Consider the following 21,085-nt stretch of genomic DNA (forward strand, 5'->3'; position numbering starts at 1 on the left):
TCGGACGTGGGTTTCAAGTCCCCAGCCTCTCGGTCCCCTGGGACTTGGGCCCTTCACCCCGGAGAAGTCAGCCTGTCCTCCCCGGGTTGGGGGCGGCGGGCAGGCTCCCCGCCTCCCAGGAGGAGGGAAGGAGGGAGGAGTCCCGCGGGGCGTGTCGCGCGAGGGCGTGTCGCGCGAGGGCGCGTTGCGCGCCCGGTGCGGGCCCCCTAGGAAGTGGATTTGGACGCTCCGGATCCAACCCCGCTTCCAGGTTTTCTCCCGTCCCGGCCCTGCTTGCTCCCGCCCGTCTCCGGCCCCCCCGCCGCCCGCCCCCTCCCCCTGAGTGCCGCCCGCTGGGCCAAGTTTGTCGAGCGTCGCCGCGCACGCCGGCCAGTCAATCAGCGGCAGAGCTGAAGAGGGCACAGCCGTGCGGCCGAGGGCAGAGCGAGCCGAGCCGAGCCGAGCTAACAGGGCGGACCAGCGCCGGGCAGCCCGAGCCGCGCGCCGCGAGCGCCCGCCGCCGCCCCTCACGCCCTCCTCGGCCCCCGCGGCGCCTGCCACCTTCCCCTCCTTCCCCGCGCCCCTGTCCCGCCTCCGGCCAGCCCGCCCCGATCGCTGCCCCCGCGGAGCCGGGAGGTCACCGGCCCGCGCCTCCGCTCCCCTGGGCCGCGCACCGCCTCCACGCCCTCCTCCTCCTCCCCGGGCTGGGCGCCTGGCACCGGGGACCGTTGCCTGACGCGCGAGGCCCAGCTCCACTTTTCGCCCCGCGTCTCCTCCTCCTGCTCTCCTCCTCCTCCTCCAACTCCCCTCGCCCTCAGACTCCGCTCGCGAGCCCCCGACTCCGCGCCCGCCCGCCACTTTCCGTCCCGCCCCGAAGGTGGGAGCGCGTCCGCCCCGGCCGGCACCATGGCACGGTTCGTCTTGCCCGCGCTGCTCTGCACCCTGGCCGCGCTCAGCGCCGCGCTGCTGGCTGCCGAGCTCAAATCGAAAAGTTGCTCGGAAGTGCGACGTCTCTACGTGTCCAAAGGCTTCGACAAGAACGATGCCCCCACGCACGAGATCAACGGTAGGTGGGAGCCCCCGGGAGGCGAGAGCAGAGACGGGAGAAGGGGCCGCAGAAGCCCCCTCGCCCCGCCGCCCCTCGCGCCGGACGCAGGTAGCCGAGACGGAGAAATGGGCAGGCGCGCCGGAGCGAGCCCCGACGCAGAGCGTTCGCTGCGGACGCCGGGGCCCCGGGTGCGCAGCAGGCGGAGGGGCGCCGCCGAGTTACCCGGCGGCACTCCCGCGCTCAGCTTGCTTCCCCCACCCCCCCCTGCCGCGGTCTCCCTGGTCCCAGGAAGCCCCAGAGGACTCTGGCCCGCAAAGTGCGTGTCACCGGCTCCCTCGCCTTTTCCGGGTTGAACTCCTTACTGGGCTCCCCGCTTTGTTGTGTGGGTGACGAGAGGTCGGGTAGGGTGGAGGTTGCCAGGTTCCGGGGGGCGCAAAACGTGGAACTTGATGTTTCATTGATGTTCTTTAAAAACCCACTCCCCGCCTCTCTTCCACCGCTGACACGGATTAGGAGTTTCAGTAGCTACAGCGGCTTTAAAAGTGGCCTTTAAAAAGCAAACGACTCTCCACTCCTCCAAACCCTGACTTTTGGGGACTCTCCTGCTTTCCGGAACGTGTTGGACGAGAAGGGTATTTCCCCCCCTTTTCTTTATTTCTCACCTCATTTTAAGGGTTAATTGCACTTTAAATTACAAATCTTTGAAAGGACTGATTACTGGAAGCCTGAATCTCAGTTGGGAGATGGTTATGCAAATAGAGACCGCTTAGCCTGTGAAAAAGTTCACCGGGTTTCGGCGCTGGGGGTGCGTGGGGTGTTTGTGAAAGCCCTTCTTGCAGCGCTGGGGAGGCAGCTTTGCGGCGGGTGCCCTTCGCCCCTCCTCGCCAGGCTGGCGGCGGTGGCCGGGCCGATCCCCTCTGGGTGGCACTCATTCGCAGAGGCCAACTGTTGCGCGCAGTCCCGCGGGCCGCGCTGGGGCCAGCGGCCGCGCAGGTAGCCTCTTCGCCCCGAGGGTTCGGAAAGAGCCACGAATCTAGCTGGCTGATGGCCAGCTTAACCTAACGGAGAAGTGAGCGATTCGAGCCCCGGGGGCCAAGCCTCCATTCCAAACCTTTCATGGAAGTGAGCAGAGCGCGCCTTTGCCTCGCGGTGTTGGTTACCCGGGTGGGGCGGGCAGGGGGCCGGCAGCCAGCAAAGGAAATACTGTAATTTCAACCAGGCGCTTCCAAAGGCTTAGGAAGACTTGGGGGTCATTTTTTGGGAAGGGCTATTAATAACCTTGGAGATTAAGTGCAGTCATCAATTACATAAAAATTACAAAGGAAGTTGAGGGAAGTTGCTGGGCACTTTTCTTGTGTGACCGGCATCTATCTAGAACTAGAACCTAAGAAATGGTTGGAGCAGCCTAGGACCCCACGCACCTTGGGAGTTATCAAGTACCTCGCACGTTACTGATGAGAGACTGTTTGCCCTTGAGCTGCTTGTTTTTTGGGGGGATCACGTCTGTCTTCACAGCGGTACGATTTTATTGGTTGTAGAGCCCTAAGAAGCCCTCTTTCTTTCCCCTCTCCCTTCCGCCCCGCTCGAAAAAGTAAAGTTGAGCCAGTAGCCACTGAAGCTTGGGGGCTCCACAGGTCAGACCTGGGGTCTTTGTGCCCTGCACGGTTTGGGCCCGGGGCCCAGTGGAGATGATTGGCGTGAAGGTTACAGTTGTCATTCCCACATTTTGAAGGGATAGATGCAGCGATGCACTTAATGGGAACGTGACAAGTTTTCATCTTCTGCTCATGCACAACAATATGTGCCTTTGAGGTGGACTGGAGGCGTTCGGGGAGTGGGCTGTGAAATTGTCCTCCCCACTTTCTCCAACTGTGTTCTGTGCAGGCTTGCAAGGGCAGGACATCTTCCCCCGCCAGCATCTCAGGAAAAATGAAGTTTGAAGGGTGCCCAAGGACAGTGCTAGGTGTTCCCTTTGATTGTCATGGTCCCCAGAAAACACCTGAGGAATGTTTTTGCATAAATATTTCTCTGAACATATTCCCCCTAAAGATAAGAGCGTTATTAGTGACCAGCAGCAGGAAATGGAAGCTAATGTGCTCACACCCAAAACATTTTATTCTTTTTGTCTTGTCCTTCATCTCCCTCCCAGGGCTGCTGCTTTTATTTCCCCTTTTGAATGACCTACTGGACTGCATTCTCCCAAGGAACAAAGGAAGTGCCTTTTTAGCTGGAATCCTTGGAAGACCACCAAGGACTTTAGCTCATGCAGTGCAATTTCGCACCACTTTCAACAATAACAAAAATGCATGACTGAATGGCTCAGAAATGTGGAGTGTTAGAGGCATTCATTTGAGTCTAGGACACTGTCACAACACAGACAGACCCAAGTAAATACCTTTAGACGGCCAGTATAGAAACGGGGTAATCTTTACCATCACCCTGGCCTCTCCAGCTGCATACATTGTCGTTGTCTTCCCTGGGCTCCACTCAGATAATTTTGGTCATTTGGGAGAGCATAGTCAACGTAGCGACTTGAATGAATTAGTTGCCAGGCACTTTCTTTGGTTGGGGGTGTGTGCGTATGTTTTCTTAAGTGCAAAAAGTCCAGGATTGTTTTCCAGGCAAAGGGTCACAGTGTCTGGGTGCCTAGCCCCAAGTTTAAGGTTTGATTCTTGATGGCCTTGCACTTGCCTTCTAGAGGTTTGAAGAGGTTTTGAGAATACTCTACATTCTTAAGGAACGTTTCAGTCTTTTTAGATTATAATTAAGATAATTTGATGTGCTCACAAGGGTGTCGGGGAGTACAGCATGCTGACAGGGCTCCGACCTAGGTCCTGCATTGCCTATCCACTTGACCCCTGAACTTAACCAAATAATGTGTAGCCCAGATGCCATGATCAAAAGGGATCTTTAACACAAAGGATGGGTTTTTGTTCAGCTTCAATGGGCATATCTTTTGGAGCACCTACTGTGTGCGATATTCTGTGCTTAGCATCATGGGGGCAGCAAGAAGGACGGGAGGGCCTCTGCCACCAGGACCTTCCCAGGTAATAGGGAGATAAGCCTTGCACACACACGATTGGAATACAACATGGTGTGCGATAAGGACCATATGAGTGGTACAGATGAGGAGAAAGGAGTACCCGGAGAGTTCAAGGGAGAAGGGATTTGGGACTAGGATATTAACTTACTAATGGTAGTTCAATAGTAAAAAAAAAAAAAATAGTATTTATAACAAGGAATTGTAAAATCTTACCATTCTCATTGCACCTCCTTCCATAAGAACAGGATAAAGGATATGCAACAATTGGCATTAATTACTAATCTAATCTTTGCTTGTAATTGTCTTGAAGAGTGAGGCAGTTGGTTAGAAACCTACTTCACCTTGCCAAAGGTCCCTTCCACAGTGACATCGAATGATACCAAGGAGAACTTTGCATCACAGGTGTGATTTGGGAGTTTTTATTTTCCTGTTCCCATTTACGCTCATGACCAGTGCACCTGTGAGTGTGCACGCATGCTCACATGTGTACCTCTGAGGGAATCACATAAGCTATGTTAGGATTACATGGGAAAACATGTGCTGGAGAAGTAGGAATACTTTCTCTTTTTTTTTCTTTTTCTTCTTCTTCTTTTTTTTTTTTGCGGGGCCTCTCACTGCTGTGGCCTCTCTCGTTGCGGAGCACAGGCTCCGGACGCGCAGGCTCAGCGGCCATGGCTCACGGGCCCAGCCACTCCGCGGCATGCGGGATCCTCCCGGACCGGGGCACGAACCCGCGTCCCCTGCATCGGCAGGTGGACTCTCAACCACTGCGCCACCAGGGAAGCCCCAGGAATACTTTCTGATACTGCGTTGATTATTCCATGTAAGACACACAGCATATGTCTTCAAGAATTGTATTCCCTCTTACCTACTTTAAGTAGATGAGTTGGATTTTGCAGAGAACTTGTGATTTTTCTCACCTGTCAGTACAGAAATTGTCCCAAGTAGTACAGGGACTATCTCCTGGACATGCTCAAAAAACAACTTGGTAAAAGTTCTGGCTTATGCAGCTCAATCTCTAGTTAGAACATACAAATATAAAATGTTTGATTCAGCATAATTACTATTTTCCTTTTTTGTTTGACTCACGTTGGGTTGCACGCAATTTCAGGATTAGCTGGAGAGTAGACCGAGGAATGAAAAAGGAAGGTTTTTTGTTGTCTCAGCAAGGGAAACATCAGTGATTATCTAAGTCAGTTGGGAAGGGGTCTGTGGCTCCCCAATAACATCTGTTTTAGCCCTGAGGTGGTTGCCATATATGTTCACCAAAAATGCATTTTGGCTTCAATGAAAAGATGAAAAGAGCTGGTGGCTATTAAGTGCTTTCCCTGGGCCTGGTCCTAAACAAGATTGTCTCATTTAAAGTCCACAGCAACCATATAAAATCAGAATGATGATTATATTCATCATCCCCATTTTACAGACAGACAGATTCAGAGGGATTTAGAAATCTATTCGCAGTCTTACAGCTAGTTAATGTTGGAGGTGGGATTTGAACCCTAGGTCTTATCTGACCCAAAGTATAGTCTATGCTGTGTTGTACAGATAATAAGAAAGTACCTTCCCAACTCCCATAGGGGGCTAGTCTTAGAAACATAAGCTATGAGAGGACCAGCAACTAACTGGTAAAAGACCATCATCACAGCACTATGCTGATGCTCTAGTAGAGAGATCCAGTCGTGTCCTTTGCAGGCAAAGTGTTGTACCCAGACAGAGACAATCTAATGTTAACAGTAGAAGGACTGTAAATTGTATTTCCTGGGTCATGGGGAGCCCACGATAGCTTCTGAGGAGGGGAATTTCGTTAGTCAGGCTGTTTCAGGAAGATAACTAGTGGCACTGCAGAGTTCAGGGTTGGGGAGGCAAGGGGAAGGCAGGGAGAGCTGTTGGGAGGCTGTTTTAAATAGTTCTTAACTGCCTCTTGTCTGTTACATCGGATCCGTGGTCTTTGCACACAGCTGTCTCGCTTCCTAGTTCATCGTCTTTGCAGGCACACGTGTGTCTTCTTGCCTCAACTGTAAGTAACCTGAGGACAGATGGCAGCTCCTGGCATTTTGTGTGCCCAATGGTACCAGGTGCGCGAGTGCGGTGCAGTATTTGTTAAACAGGTAGGGGGATGACAGATGATTGTATCGCCTTGTCTGGCAGGACACCGGTGCTATCATGGGATTATACTGCCTTGATGATAGATCATCATCCCATGGTCTCTTGCTCTCCTGGGAAGCTTTTGGGTCTAAACATTCTGAAGTGAAATAAATTTAGAGTAAGTCTCCTAGAAATGTTGTTATAACTTGGAGAATGTTTTTATTCTTTTGGGAGTGTACTCATCTTCACCACTTCATTAATAACCGAGTGTCATAGGCATTTTTCAGAAGCATTCGGAATTCTGTTTTTCTTTCCGCCTTGAGATATACTTCTTTTAAGAAACAAACAGTTGAGACTTGTGATGAGGCAATTTAGAACAAATGGAGAAGAGTAATTTAACACCTTAGATCCAGCATATAGAGCTGTCTGATGCACGTCAATTACCTTTAAAAAAATAAAATCTTAAATTTGTTGTTTTTACCAAGGTGAAGAACACAGGCTTAAGGAGATCAATAGTTTATATAAGCGGGGAATTCCCTGGCGGTCCAGTAGTTAGGGCTCCGCGCTTTCACCTCCTACGCCCTGGTCGGGGAACTAAGAACCCACAAGCCGTGTGGTGTGGCCAAAAAAAAAAAAAAAAGCAGACACTAAAATACGAACAGGTAAAAACTAGCATTTTCAATTCCACTTGGCTAAACATCTGTTGCTTACTATAGAGAACATGAAAGTGCAGAAAATTCATGAAGCAATTCCATCTTGGAGGTAATTTGAAATATATTTAAGTTCTGATGCATTTAATTCAGCAATCTGGTGGGAGAGAAAAATCAAAGCGCTCCATCAACCAGGTATTCAACCTTTGAAAAAGAAACTCTAACAAATGTTAGAAATTAGGAAAAACATTGAATGGAAGAGTTAAAAAAAAAGTCAATAACCTCCAGGAAGCCTGGAAACTGTGTAAAAACATCTTATTGGAAAAGCCCAGATAAATGTGTGCCAGACATCAAAAAGACCAGCTGCTTGGGGGAAGAAAAAAAGAACCCGGCATGACTAACTGGCAGAGTGAAAGAGGTGCTTCAGGGAAAAAGGCATCTTTCACAAAATGGAAAGTTTAAGCCAGCAGAAGAGGGAAGTCCACGAGGTATGGCAGGGCAGGTACAAACTAGAAATTAAGTGAGCTGAAAGAATCAGAGGTGAGCCTTGCCAGGGGTTTGAAAAAGGGCCCATGTGATGATAATGGTGAAAAGGGTGGGCTGAGTCCAGCCTCTTAGAGGAAAAGCAATATGGCTTCTTTAAGGGGCAGCCATGCCTGATTAACCTCCCAGAGATCTTTGAAAGAAGCAAGTGGGTGGATACAGGGAAACAGACCTAGTTTAGCTTGTCAAGAATTATGCAATGGGATTCCAAGACGGAGTATATTCAGAAAATGCATTTACTTTGGGATAGGTGAGGACATTGGGTTATTGAAAAGAGGAAATAATGGAGGAAGGGCGGGGGAAGAGGGAAGAAACCCCACTGTCCTAGGTGGAGTAGTTTACATGGAAAGGCCATGGTTTCTTGAAAAGAGCAGTTCTAGCCTAGCTCTGTGACAAATCAGTTGTCTGATACCTTTGGTGAGGTTCTTTCTCCTCGATTTGAAAAATGGGAGTGGGGTTGTTAGAATACTGGATTACATCAGTGATTCTCAACCCTGGCAACGCTTTAAAGCACCTGGAGAGCTTTTTTTTTAAAAAAAATAAATTTATTTATTTATTTATTTTTGGCTGTGTTGGGCCTTCGTTGCTGTGTGCGGGCTTAGTTGAGATGAGCCGGTGCTATTCTTCATTGCGGTGCACGGGCTTCTCATTGCGGTGGCTTCTCTTGTTGCGGAGCACGGGCTCTAGGCACATGGGCTTCAGTAGTTGTGGCGCATGGGCTTAGTTGCTCTGTGGCACGTGGGATCTTCCCGGACCAGGGATCGAACCCATGTCCCCTGCATTGGCAGGTGGATTCTTAACCACTGCGCCACCAGGGAAGCCCTTGGAGAGCTTTTAAAATCCACTAGTGCCTGGGCATCACCCCAGACCAATTAAATCATACTTTCTGGCAGTGGGGCTAGGTCTTGGTAACTTTTTAAAAGCTCCTCAGTGGCTCTAATGAGCGGCCATGGTTGAGAACCAGTGCCCTAGATGATCTGTGAGTTCCCTTCCATCTCTGAGATTCTGTGATTCTGAATTTTCCAATGAAATTCATCACAAAGTGTTATCTCAGAAGAGAGCTTTGATTTAGACCCAGTGCATGCTTGTTTCAATTTTGGCTAACTTGGATTTAAGAGGAATGTCTGGTTTATTTATTTAAAAATTTATTTGTTTTATTTATTTTTGGCTATGTTAGGTCTTCGTTGCTGCACGCGGGCTTTCTCTAGTTGCGGCGAGCGGAGACTACTCTTCAGTTGCGGGGCACGGTCTTCTCATTGCAGTGGCTTCTCGTTGCAGAGCACGGTCTCTAGGCACGCGGGCTTCAGTAGTTGTGGCTCGTGGGCTCTAGAGCACAGGCTCAGTAGTTGTGGCGTGGCGTGTGGGCTTAGTTGGTCCGCAGCATGTGGGATCTTCCCGGACCAGGGCTCAAACCTGTGTCCCCTGCATTGATTGGCAGGAGGATTCTTAACCACTGCGCCACCAGGGAAGTCCAGGAACATCTGTTAAACTTGGGAAAAATATTTTTTAATCAAGACGCAAGTATATGCCATAACCAGTGATGCTTTGCTGAGGGTGGAGAAATAAGACTAGGACATTGAGAGTACTTTGGAGAGAATTAGACAGGAATCCAGCCTTGCTGTTGTTTATTGATTGTCAGTGTGCTAGGTGATACTTCTTCCCCTCTCTTTATTGGTAAAATAAAAGAAATCTCTTTATCCCTTACTTTAATGTCCTCTTTGCCATGTGTTTATTCTCTTCAAGTATCTTATCAAGAAATAGAAGTACAGTAAATCCCTAGGCTTCTGGTCGGCACAACCATCCAGAACACAGCTGGGAATGTGGAAGTAAGCAGAAAAGCTAAATGATGGAAACAGCTGTCATAAAGCCCATGCATTCTACTTGGAGAAAAGGCCTTCAGAAATTTGTCATCCGCAATCATTGATTTTTTTTTTTTTCCGGTACGCGGGCCTCTCACTGTTGTGGCCTCTCCCGTTGCGGAGCACAGGCTCCGGACGCGCAGGCTCAGCGGCCATGGCTCACGGGCCCAGCCGCTCCGCGGCATGTGGGATCCTCCCGGACCGGGGCACGAACCCGTGTCCCCTGCATCGGCAGGCGGACCCCCAACCACTGCGCCACCAGGGAAGCCCCGCGATCATTGATTGAATAGCTCTTCTATCAAGAGCAGAGTGCTAGGTGCTGGGGATTCAAAGAGTTCCTTTAAAACCAGAATCAAGCTTTTTTGAGGCACTTACATTCGAATTAGGTAGATAGGGTTTAAATGTGGGAAGATAGAAAGTTTAGGTTACCTGGCTTCCCAGCACTACTTGCTACTCCTTACCTGATTAGGAGTAGCACGTAGTGCTGGTTGGGTTGTGGACCCATCAGAGGAAGGGATGGGTTTGGAGGCAGGCAACCACTGGACCGCCAGGGAAGTCCCTCAGGGCAGTATTAAATAATTGTATATTCTGATTTAAAAGTTCCGAAGGTTTTTTTTTTTCTTTTTCTGCACCATGTAGCTTGTGGGATCTTAGTTCCCCCACCAGGGATTGAACCTGGGCCCTCAACAGTGAAAGCGCAGAGTCTTAACCACTGGACCGCCAGGGAATTCCCAGAAAGTATATTTTAGAAAGAGTGGACATCTTCTAAATACAAAAAATTGCTCTTGAAAGCACATTACCTTTTTAGAGCACCTAGTTTCCCAACAGTGCTGGGTCAATAAGGAGTAAATTCTGTGTCACTTTGTCCTTTTCTGGAAAAAAAAGTATTTTAATATTAATACCACTGAGTATTACTAATTCAGTGGTTTACTCACTTCAGAGCTTTTGGTTGGTGATTTTGTTCCTCTGCACCTTGTCTTCTAATCCCCTTAGAATGTCAGATACTGCTGTTACCACCTGCTGTGCTCAGCTTGGGAAACTGACATGCTGACCTGAAGCCACTAAAGGCAAGAGTTGGTTTTGAGTTAGAGGTGACAGGTTTAAATATGTGAATATTGGTTTCCCTTTTATACATTTACCAAACTAAGTAAATGGATAATCATATTTAAAGAAACACTAGAAGTTAAGGACGGGAGTACTGTATTAAGAATGAGGACACATTTGAGGGTCCTTGTCTCTGATGAGGTGGCTGTTGGAACCTTTAAAGGAAAAGAAGCTGTTGCTGCCCGGTCACGGCCATGTAACTCCAGCTTTTATCACACTGCCCGGCACATGGTAGGTGTTAGAGAAATGTTTGTGGTTCACAAAGAAGTTCAAGCATGATTTGTGACTTTTGTATTCATTCTGGGAATGAATATTTCTATTCATCCATCCCTTTTAATTCAATTAACTTATTTTAAGCTATTTATTTGAAAATTTCTAATACGTTTAGTCCTAGATGCCTAAGTGAGAAAGAGAATCTTTTTTTTTTTTTTTTTTTACTTAGAATGTAGTGTTATTTCTCAGCTTGCTCAGAGGTGGGAGCTAAGTATTTCATGTGGTTTGTTTTAATCCTGGTAGACAAATGGTTGCTGCTTCTTACATTGTCTGTTCCAGACATTAATAGGAACTCTGCTGTACCTGCAGAGGTACTTCTAGAAAAAATAGCCTTTGCTCCTGTTCCTTTCTTTAGACTCTCAGCCAGGTGTTCGCGTCCCTCCCCTTCCCCAGGCAGTTCAGGTTGGGCCCCAGACAGGGTTGCCCTCTTTGTCTAGTCTAGCTCAAGGTCACCTGGTCCCCACTTCATCCCAGCCATCTTTTCACGCCAGTCCTTTCTCCTCCCAGCTACTTTGTCCGTTGGCTTTCGCAAGCCTCTTTAAGCCTGGCTTCTTTCTTGATGTTGGGCTTCTGTCTACAGGAGCAGACTGGGAAGTGGTTTCTTTTGGACTGCAGAGGTTTCCTTAGTTCTCCAAACCCTTGACGTCGGCATCCCAGCAAGCATCAAGCCGCAGAAAAAAATTTTCCCTTCGGTTATTGTTTCTATTCCACCAGCCGGGTTTGTCTCCGTTGAGTTTTCAGTCTGGTGTTTGGTTAGAGATGAAAACAAAGAACTGTGTCCTTGCAAACTGCAGTGTGAAGCATGTGGTTAACAGTTACTACTTGCAATGGTCCAGCCTGAGTGGGAGTATCATTTTTCTTGGCAGTCACTTCACAGAAAGTCCTGCTTCTTTGGTGCCAGAATAAGCAGTCATTGCATTCCTTACAATTTATAGTCAAATTATTATCTACTATTGTTAAAGTTGCCTTAATTATGGAATATTTCCCCATGCTAAGATTTTAAAAAGCAACGCAAGACAACTTTTCACTGGCGTACTTCAGAAATAGTCCTTAAAAATCACTCTCTGACTAGGATGTCAGAGGCTATGATGAGGAATAGTTTTTTGTTTTTATGGGGAGAATTTTTTTGTTTAAGGGGAGGAGTGCAGTGGGTTCACTTTAAACCGAATCCTAACTAACTGCCCCCAGCTGGCTGGTTGGTTAATATTCTGCCTTGTTTATTCCCAGTTTGGAAGTAACTTTCTTTTTCCCCTGCCTCTTCAGATCCCACAAGCCTGGATTCATTCTGGGAAGAAGGCTTTACTGGTGGGAGGTGGGTTGATCATTAAGCAGTGTGGCGATGGGAGAAGATGGTCTTGTGTCTTTCAGGTTGGAGGGCAAATGAAGAAATCAGAACCTTCCAAGATAAGAGACTGTTCGTTTTCTTGGGATCAGAACCAAGGTTTAGGTGACTGGGTGGGCAATGTTTCTGTTTAGATGCTCTCTCAGAATCTCTGCCTTTGAGCTCTGCTTTCAATATGGATCCAAGAATCTGTCCTCTTCTCTACCACCTCGGTAACTACTGTCCTGATCTCATCTCCCATCACCTCTTCCCTGGATGATCACAGCTGCCTCTGACGAGTCTCTCCGCTCTGGCTCTTGCTCCAGCCTCTTCCCCACCAGTGTGTTCCCAGCACATTAGCCAGTGTGATCCTATTCTGTTAAACCTCACTCTGACCTTATCACTTGTGCTCAAAGTGCTCCAGTGACTCCCATTGCCACCCAGACCGAAAGCCAGAAGCTTAGGAGGCCTTACAGGGTCTGCCTCTGGCCCCCTCCCATGCCAGCCTGCGCTTTTTATAATTTTCCCCCATATACTGGTCTGTCTTCCTCAGCAGGGCTGGCTCCCTCACAGGGTTCTGGGCTTTGCTTACCTCTCCCCTTCATGGAGGAGCCTTTCCTGACCTCCGTGTAAGCTAGAATGCCTCCCACAGACACTTTGTCCCTCTCCCCCACTGCTTTGTTCAGTTCTCACAATCTGACCTAAGGGCAGGGACTTTGCCTCTTTTACTCACTGCCCTACACCTAGTGTCTAGTGTGTTGCTTGCGCTCGGATGTTTCTTGAATGAATGCATGAGCGATTCCTCCTGGCAAGTAGCGTGCTCTTAACCGTCCGAAAGCTTTTTCCTGACTAAGAGCATCCTACTTGTGAGTGAGGCTACACATCTGACCCTCCATCTGCAGAAGGAGGGTGCCTAGGCCGAAGGTTCATTCAGCAACTGCTTTCGAGTACCTCTGAATTGATGGGGCATGTTGCTGGGCACTGAGGGTGAGGCAGCGACCAAGGAGGACACAGGCTTCGCATGCATGGCGTCACGGTCTAAACGGCGAGACACATATTGACTTGGTAATTCTCCAAATCGGTATTTAGTGACAGTTCTGATAACTACTCTGAAGGAGAAATAGTCTTGAGTGCATACTGCACATGACTGGAGTGGAGCACAGTGTGCTGGAACTTTCGACCCCCCATTTAGGCCCGTGGGGCTTTCCTCACTTCCTAGGAGATGTGCGTTTTACACCATCACAACCACCGCCCCTGCAACTTGAATGGCAGGGTCTGTTACTGCCAGTGGGTCCTGAGGCGAAGGCCGGAGTACTTGGAACAGCACAGGGGAGGTGGGCCTAAGTTAGCGAGGCTTACACGGAGCACTCTTCTCTGGTTTTATCTCTTGGCCGTCATTTTAGAGATGGGGCTTACGTGGGCACCAGAAAGTGCACGGTGAACTCTTGTGTCACCTTTGCACGGTTGTCTTCTGTTCTCGGGGTGCTCCGTGGAGGAACCACCAGGTACCATGAGTACTGAAGCCTCCAGGTTTCTGTGAAAGGTCAGCGTCCACTCTTAGCCCCACAGAGACCACAGAAATGCTAGTTTTTAGAAAATATTTTATTGAAGTATAGTTGATTTACAATGTTGTGTTTAATTTCTACTTTGCAGCAAAGTGATTCAGTTATACATATATATTCTTTTTCATATTCTTTTCCATTATGGTTTATCACAGGATACTGAATATAGTGCCCTGTGCTGTACAGTAGGACCTTGTTGTTTATCCTGTATATAATAGTTTGCATCTGCTAATCCCAAACTCCCAATCCTTCCCTCCCCCACCCCTCCCCCTTGGCAACCACAAGTCTGTTCTCTATATCTGTGAGACTGTTTTTGATTCGTAGGTATGTTCATTTGTGTCATATTTTAGATTCCACATGTAAGTGATATCATGTGGTATTTGTCTCTCTCTGTCTACTTACTTCACTTAGTATGATAATCTCTAGGTCCACCCATGTTTGCTGCAAATGGCATTATTTCCTTCTTTTTAATGGTTGACTAATATTCTGTGTATATAAATATGTATATGTATATATACATATGTGTATTATATATACACATGTGTATGTGTATATGTACATATATGTATGTATGTACACCACATCTTCTTTATCCATTCATTTGTCGAGGGACATTTAGGTTGTTTCCATGTCTTGGCTATTGTAAATGGTGCTGCTATGAACATTTAGACAGCGTGTATCTTTTCAAATTATACTTTTGTCTGTGTATATGCCCAGGAGTGGGATTGCAGGATCATATGGCAACTCTGTTTTTAGTTTAAGGAACCTCCGTACTGTTTTCCTTAGTGGCTGCACTAATTTACATTCCCACCAACAGTGCAGGAGGGTTCCCTTTTCTCTACATCCTCTCCCGCATTTATTATTTGTAGACTTTTAAATGATGGCCATTCTGACTGGTGTGCAGTGGTACCTCGTTGTTTTTGATTTGCATTTCTCTAGTAATTGAAATGCTAGTTTTTTTGACCAGTGAGTGGCTCAGCATGAAGCCCTCCGGCCCCTCAGTGACTATTCCAGTAGAATTCTGGGTCAGCAGAAATGGGCCAGATGCTCTTGCCAGTTGGTAGCAGGATTCCTTCCCTCTCCAAGCCTTTATGAATGGCAACCAAGTGTGCAGGTCTCCAAGACAGGGGGACCCTGGCTGTGCGGATGAGTGCAGAGGCTGGCCAGGGAGATAGGATTGTAAGGAAATGCAGCCCAAGTGATAAGTGTTCTAGCAGTTATCATCGGAACAGGATGGGAAGGAGCATTCCCTGCCGTACATTGAGCCCCTCAGAACAGGGTTGTCCCCATTTCAAGAAGGAGTGTATTTCAGAATTTTATTATATATATATTTTTAAATTGAAATAGGATTGATGGTTTTCAGAATTTTAGATGAGTACTCTGGATAAAAGTAGGGCCTTATTTTTGTTAGTATGTTCGGAAATTCCAAGCTCTAATGAGGAACCCTGAGGCTGAATTATGTATAGGCACCACCTTGCGTGCTTGACAGTTTTACCTACCAGTGCACAAATAGTCATGAGATCCCAGTATTCCCAGTGTTTCCCGGTTACAAACCAGTGGTTTTCACCATCTTCTAATCCAGACCCCCTCCTTTTACAGCAAGGACAGTCTGTATTGCAGTGATGAAGGCTGAAGCCCCAAGCTCTTGATTTAACGTAGTGAACTGGCTGTATCTGTAGTGAATGGGTGCGTATGTTTGTATGCAAGGGCCAAGTCTTGCGTAGATATGCAGATTAAGGTGTTCCCTATTTTATATATGGATTTAAATATGAAGATTTTGGCATATGCCCTACTTTAAATACAATAGGCTGGCACTATCAATATATAAAGATAAGTTGCCTGATTAAAAATAGAAATAAGCATTTTGTTTCTTGTTGTCCAGTCAAGCAAATGGTCCATATGCTATGAAGTACTCATGGTTTGGACTAAGATGTGTGGGTTCATGCTGGGGCAAACCAGTCCTTAGCTATCTAAACATAGCTTTAAGTTTAGGGAGAAGTGATTAATTGTCTCTGGTTTTATTTTTAAAACAGACACAGCATGGAGCATTTTTTCCAATAACCTCTTAGTGTTTCTCTTAGAGCCCAGAGATTTTCTTCGTTGCTCCGAAGCTCGAGAATGAAGTAAAATACAGTGAGATTCTGGGATAATGGAGGCTGAGGCTAAGCTTGTTTATCTCTGCTGGATCTGTAATAAAAGGGTTTCCTAGGCAAATGAATGGTGTAAATAAGATCTTAGGAGATGTTTGACACCTGCATAGGGGAAGCCAGGATCTCCGAACACCTCAGGAACAGCCATTTTAATTGAAACCATTGTGTTAATTACAAGTATCTCTCTGTTTATTGAAGTAGGGTCTCTAAGTTACTATGGTGGGAGAGTGGGAAGTCACTTTGGGTTTAAAAGTGATAAATCTGTGTTTCTTTAAAATATTGTATAATTCAACTCATATTCCCTCCAATTAGTCAAATTTATAGAAGGCATTTCTGTAATTGACCATAGCAACATGAGCAACTAGTGGCAGTTCTGCTGTTAGGGCAGGATATGTTTTCCTTCTTGAAGTCCCAGCAGCTGTTGTATCCTCAGAGTTTTCAGAAGGGAAAAACAACCCGAAAAATTGAGATGTGTTTTTCATGTGAGAGGAATGCAAGCTGATCACTAAGAATAAAGGGAAATGACTGCATTGGCGCAGTTATTAATTTCAGAAATGTCTTTGAATCTGTGCTATATGCCGGAGTGTTATGCCAATGCTTTGTGGCTTCCTGGGGTGACACTTAAGAAATGTAAGATTTAGATCCTGTATTTTGCCAAATACGAATTGCCTCAGTATTAAGTGTTTTTCTTAAAAATTGGTTGTAAAGGAATTTTTCACCATTTTCAAGTTACTTGATGTGTGATCAAACCTTAAATTTTCATAATAGTGTATATTTAGTAGTGTACGCTCTTGTGGAAGAAAGCAGAACCCCAACTGCAGACAGCTTCCAAGGGACCATTAAAATGTCCTTAAAGTATTTCACTTGTATAGTCATTCTTGGAAATGAAGGACAATTTTGATCCTTAATTTAAAAAAGGAAGAATAGGGCTTCCCTGGTGGCGCAGTGGTTGAGAATCCGCTGCTAATGCAGGGGACACGGGTTTGATCCCTGGTCCGGGAAGATCCCACATGCTGCGGAGCAGCTAAGCCCGTGCACCACAACTACTGAGCCCGCGTGCCACAACTACTGAAGCCTGCGCGCCTAGAGCCTGTGCTTTGCAACAAGCCCGCGCGCCTAGCGCCCGTATGTTGCCACCGCAATGAGTAGCCCCCGCTTACCACAACTAGAGAAAGCCCACACACAGCAACGAAGACCCAGTGCAGCCAAAAATGAATGAATGAATGAACTTATGTTAAAAAAAGGAGTTACTCCCTCTTAATTGGAGGGAATATTAAAAAGAAAAAAAAGGAAGAATAGGTACTTCCTTGGCCATCCAGTGGTTAGGACTCCAAGCTTCCACTGCAGGGGGCACGGGTTCGATTCCTGGTGGGGGAACAGATCCCACATGCTGTGTGGCACAGCCAAAATAACAAAACAAAACAAAACCCCAGGAAGAATAGCAGGACATTTTACTCCAGCTAAATGTAAAATATTGGAGATTTCTTCAAATACCACATCACTTCAGTACGTTTCTTGGTTGTATTGAATTCTGTCCACTGAAGTAGTTGACTTTTGTGCTTTTGTTCTTTTCTAAACAATTTATTGTAACCTTGACCAGGCCTTTCTCATCTCCTTTCTCTTCTCTTCCTTTCCTAATATTTGTTTTGTTTAATCAGTCAATATTGATACATTTTTTCCATTTTAAAAAAACAACCAAGAGGGACTTCCCTGGTGGTCCAGTGGCTGGGCCTTCAGCGCTCCCAATGCAGGGGGCCCAGGTCCAATACATGGTGGGGGAACTAGTTCCCGCATGCCATAACCAAAGATCCTGCATGCCGAAACCAAGACTCAGCGCAGCCATATAAATAAATATTTAAAAAAAAAACAAGAAGAAGAGGCTAACGTGATTTCATTAGCCCTCTAATTGCTTTATTAATGGAAACCTGTTGGTCCGTTCAAGAGCGAGGGTGCTGGTGACCGGTTCTTCAACCATATGTCTTTAATTTTTAAAAATCTGGCAGGGCCTGAAACTTTGAGAAGTCATGTCATTTTCTTCCAAGGTTTTAAAAATTTAACTGTAATATAAACCCTACCTACTTAAGATTATTTAATCCATATTCAGTAAGATTCCTACAATCATAGTGATCATCATTATTTTAGTTACAATAGATAGTATGTACTGAGCACTCATTATGGGTCTTTTTGGAAAGCATTATGTAGAGTAACCCATTTTATATAAACAAAATAAAAAGACACGATGGAAGGAGAAGGGAATGAGGAATTCTAAAAGCAAGGCTTATGCCAGTGAATGGGCTATGCCAGTAGGCTTTCCAGGTAGCATTTATCTGAGAAAAAGAAACCTGACAGTTCTTCAGGCAGGACACTTTCTTGTTGTTACTAAACCTGGAACGAATTTATTATATAGGTTTTTACGTAAAAGACATCAAACAGTGTAATAATCAGTGTCATCAATATGATGTCATTTATTGTACTGATCTCCCATAAAAACCCCAAGAAACAACATTTGAGAAATTCAGTCTGGCTTTCAGATCCATGGTATTATCTTCAGTCGAAAGAATTCACCTCTTCTACCTTTCTGGGTAACTGCTTCCTTTTTGTGTATGAATTCATATCTCTTGGTCTCTGAGTCAGAGCTCTCCTGTAACAACCCCATGATATCAGCAAGTACAGCCACCTGCAATGTCCAGAAAACCAGAAAGAGTTACATACCAGGGGACGTGAGAGCCTGTGGGCTGAAGCCACTTTAGATCTAGGGATTGAAACCATTTTGGGGAGCTGGACAGCATCTTTGATTCTTCAGCCATTTTTCTTCTCCCTGTCCTAACTCTGCTCTCAGGACTTTGTACCTGGCACTCAGAATTGTTAGAGTGTCATTTGGCCTCCAGAGATTGCTGTTTATGGTAGGTTACATATTTTCCAATTGAAAAGGTGATATAACAGTAATAATAATGAGTAACTTTTATATCCTTTGCACATCACAGCCCAATCCCTATTCACATGTACACGTTTCTGTGTGGCTTAAATTATAGTACTTGGTGTATCTGCTATTTTTCCAGTTTGATTGAGATATAGTTGGCATACAGCATAATGATGTGATTTACATATACCATGAAGTGATTATCACAAGTTTAGTTGAACATTCATCGTCTTGTATAGATAGAAAATTAAAAAAATAGAAAAAAATTTTTTTCTTGTGATGAGAACTCTTAGGATTTCCTCTTTTAACAACTTTCATATATAACATACAGCAGTGTTAATTCTATTGATCATGCTGTACATTACATCCCTAGTACTTATTTATCTTATAACTGGACATTTGTACCTTTTGACCACCTTCATCCAATTTCTCCTGTATCTGCTATTTTTAACATAACATGAAAAATGCTTCTGTAGTTCTGTCGAATTCAAATTTTCTAATAACTGTATGGTAGTCCCGGAAGTTGATGTACCAGAATCTATTGTACGTACCCCATACGGCTGTTTAGTTATTTCTGGTGGTTTGTAGACGTGTGTGTTGGGTTTTACATTGAGCACAACGATGATCATCTTCATCCCTATGTGTTTGGCTTCTGTTGAAGAACTTCCTTAAGTTAAATTTTATGTAAATCTGGTTTTTTTTTAATTTCAGAAAGCTTAAAAAAAAAAAGGAAACGTTCCCCTGGTGTCTCAAGCGTGCTGGCGGCACACTCCAGCCTCCTCTGTTCAGGTGTGCAGGGAAGAGAGAGGAGAGGAAATCTGAGGTTTAACCCAGGGACCTGGTCAGCTCTAAGAGTTCAGTTGTTTTTTCCAGCATTTCCCAGATGCACCCTCTCTCAGTTCTTGCCAGGAACCTACATGTACTTTGGTCCCTAAAAACCTAGTTCAGCAATAATCCCAGAAACAGCTCAAATGTTGGTTGGTGGGAGGGGGGATTAGACCTGAAGGCGAGTATGAATTAGCTGCTTGCAGGGCAATGCCTTTTTCTCTGGTTCTTCTGCCCTTTGATTGGAGGAGGGTTTCCCACATGTCTGTGTGTCCCACTTAAAACAAAACAAAGGGGAAAACCCCAAACAAAACCCTTCCTAAAAACATTTGTCATCTAAACAGAACTTCCTAGAAAGCAGTGTCATTTTTTCTCAAAGGAGGGGCTTGTAATAACCCTCCTTCTCACTCCTCTCCCAGTTTTTGACAATGAGAAGATTTTATGACTATTAGCAGTGAAATGGCTTAATTCAGCTTCTTATTCTCTATGGAAAATAACTTTGCTATGCCTAGTGTCTGTCTCTGGTCAAAGGGCGTTTCCTCTGTCATTGACTTCCACGGTTTGTCTGCTTTCAGCTTTGTGGACGGGAGGGTACAGTCTCGCCTTTTAAATTGTCCGCTTCATCTTTTATCTTTCAACAGGTCCTGGAAAGAAATCGTCCAACGGCTTCTTTCCAGTGTCAGTTTTTGAAAGATCCGTGGCTTGCTTTATTTTGACAGGTGGCTGGTGAAAGAGGTGCTTACAGGGTGGGGTAAAGGAGGAGGGGCATCTCAGTGCAGAGAGAGGAGAGAGGTTAGCTGCTGCTTCTGGGGCTTTCTGACACAGGGCGAGTGATTATTGTGCTCTTTCTCCTCAACGGGGCCTTGAGAGAGGAGTTGCCGACAAGGCCTCCAGTTGGAAGACAGCTGTACCCTTTTTAGGACCGTTTCGGGGTCTTTGCCTTTTACTGGGAGCAGAATTAGAATCTGGAGAGGATGCAACTGTGTAGATTAATTTCTGGTGATGGTGAACAGTAGTGATAAGTCATTCAAAAGCTAGGTGTCTTTATTTGGGGGAGCTGTAGCTTTGGATCAGCCCCAGAGGCCAGGCCAGCGTGCTATCTCCTTTGGTCTCAGCGACCCTGGTGTTCAGGGATATCTTCCAATAGTCCTGAGTTGCTTTTAGCCATGCTTGCGTTAGTTTATACTACTCCTGGGGATGGCAAATTGACTGTCGACTGCCTGCTGGATAAGTTAGTGCTTCTTTGTTATAACTGAAGCAACTCCCCAGGTCTTTTAACCTTTGGTTATTGGTAGCTTCCTGAGATTGTCACTTCTAGGGTTAATGGGCCTTTATGATGTCCTAAGAGTTAGAATACATATGTATCCCTTTACATCTTCTCTCCGGTACCAGACTGCCCTCTCTCCCCATCCCATTCTACCGCTGACTTTTCATCATTCCAGTTTCTATCTCCTGAGCCTTCAATTCAGGTTACGGCTTGTTTCATTTGCACAGCCCAGCATTATACAAGAATATTCCAGGTGGTTGGAAGAGAGGTAGGAGAGTGTTTTCTGATTCCCATCCCCCCCTAGGTTCGGGGACAGTTTTTTTTGGTGTTGTCGACTACAGTACATTTAACAGATTAAGCCCTGTTAATAATTAAGAACAAGATGTAAGGTTTAAACGGGTCCTAAGAATTAACCAGTAGAACAAGTGAAGCTAAGACAATACATAACTGAAAGGA

General features: G+C 46.0%; 1 protein-coding gene across 1 annotated transcript in view; it reads left to right on the plus strand.

The window, feature by feature from the left end:
- Positions 1-551: 551 nt before the first annotated feature.
- Positions 552-21,085, plus strand: part of GPC4 (glypican 4) — a 108,989-nt gene continuing 88,455 nt past the window's right edge. Inside the window, exon 1 of the mRNA XM_060136993.1 lies at positions 552-1,045. Within this exon, the coding sequence (XP_059992976.1) occupies positions 886-1,045 (160 nt within the window). The 5' untranslated portion in view covers positions 552-885. The remainder of the gene's footprint in view (positions 1,046-21,085) is intronic.

This window comes from Lagenorhynchus albirostris, chromosome X (assembly GCF_949774975.1).
Source record: "Lagenorhynchus albirostris chromosome X, mLagAlb1.1, whole genome shotgun sequence".
NCBI lineage: Eukaryota > Metazoa > Chordata > Mammalia > Artiodactyla > Delphinidae > Lagenorhynchus > Lagenorhynchus albirostris.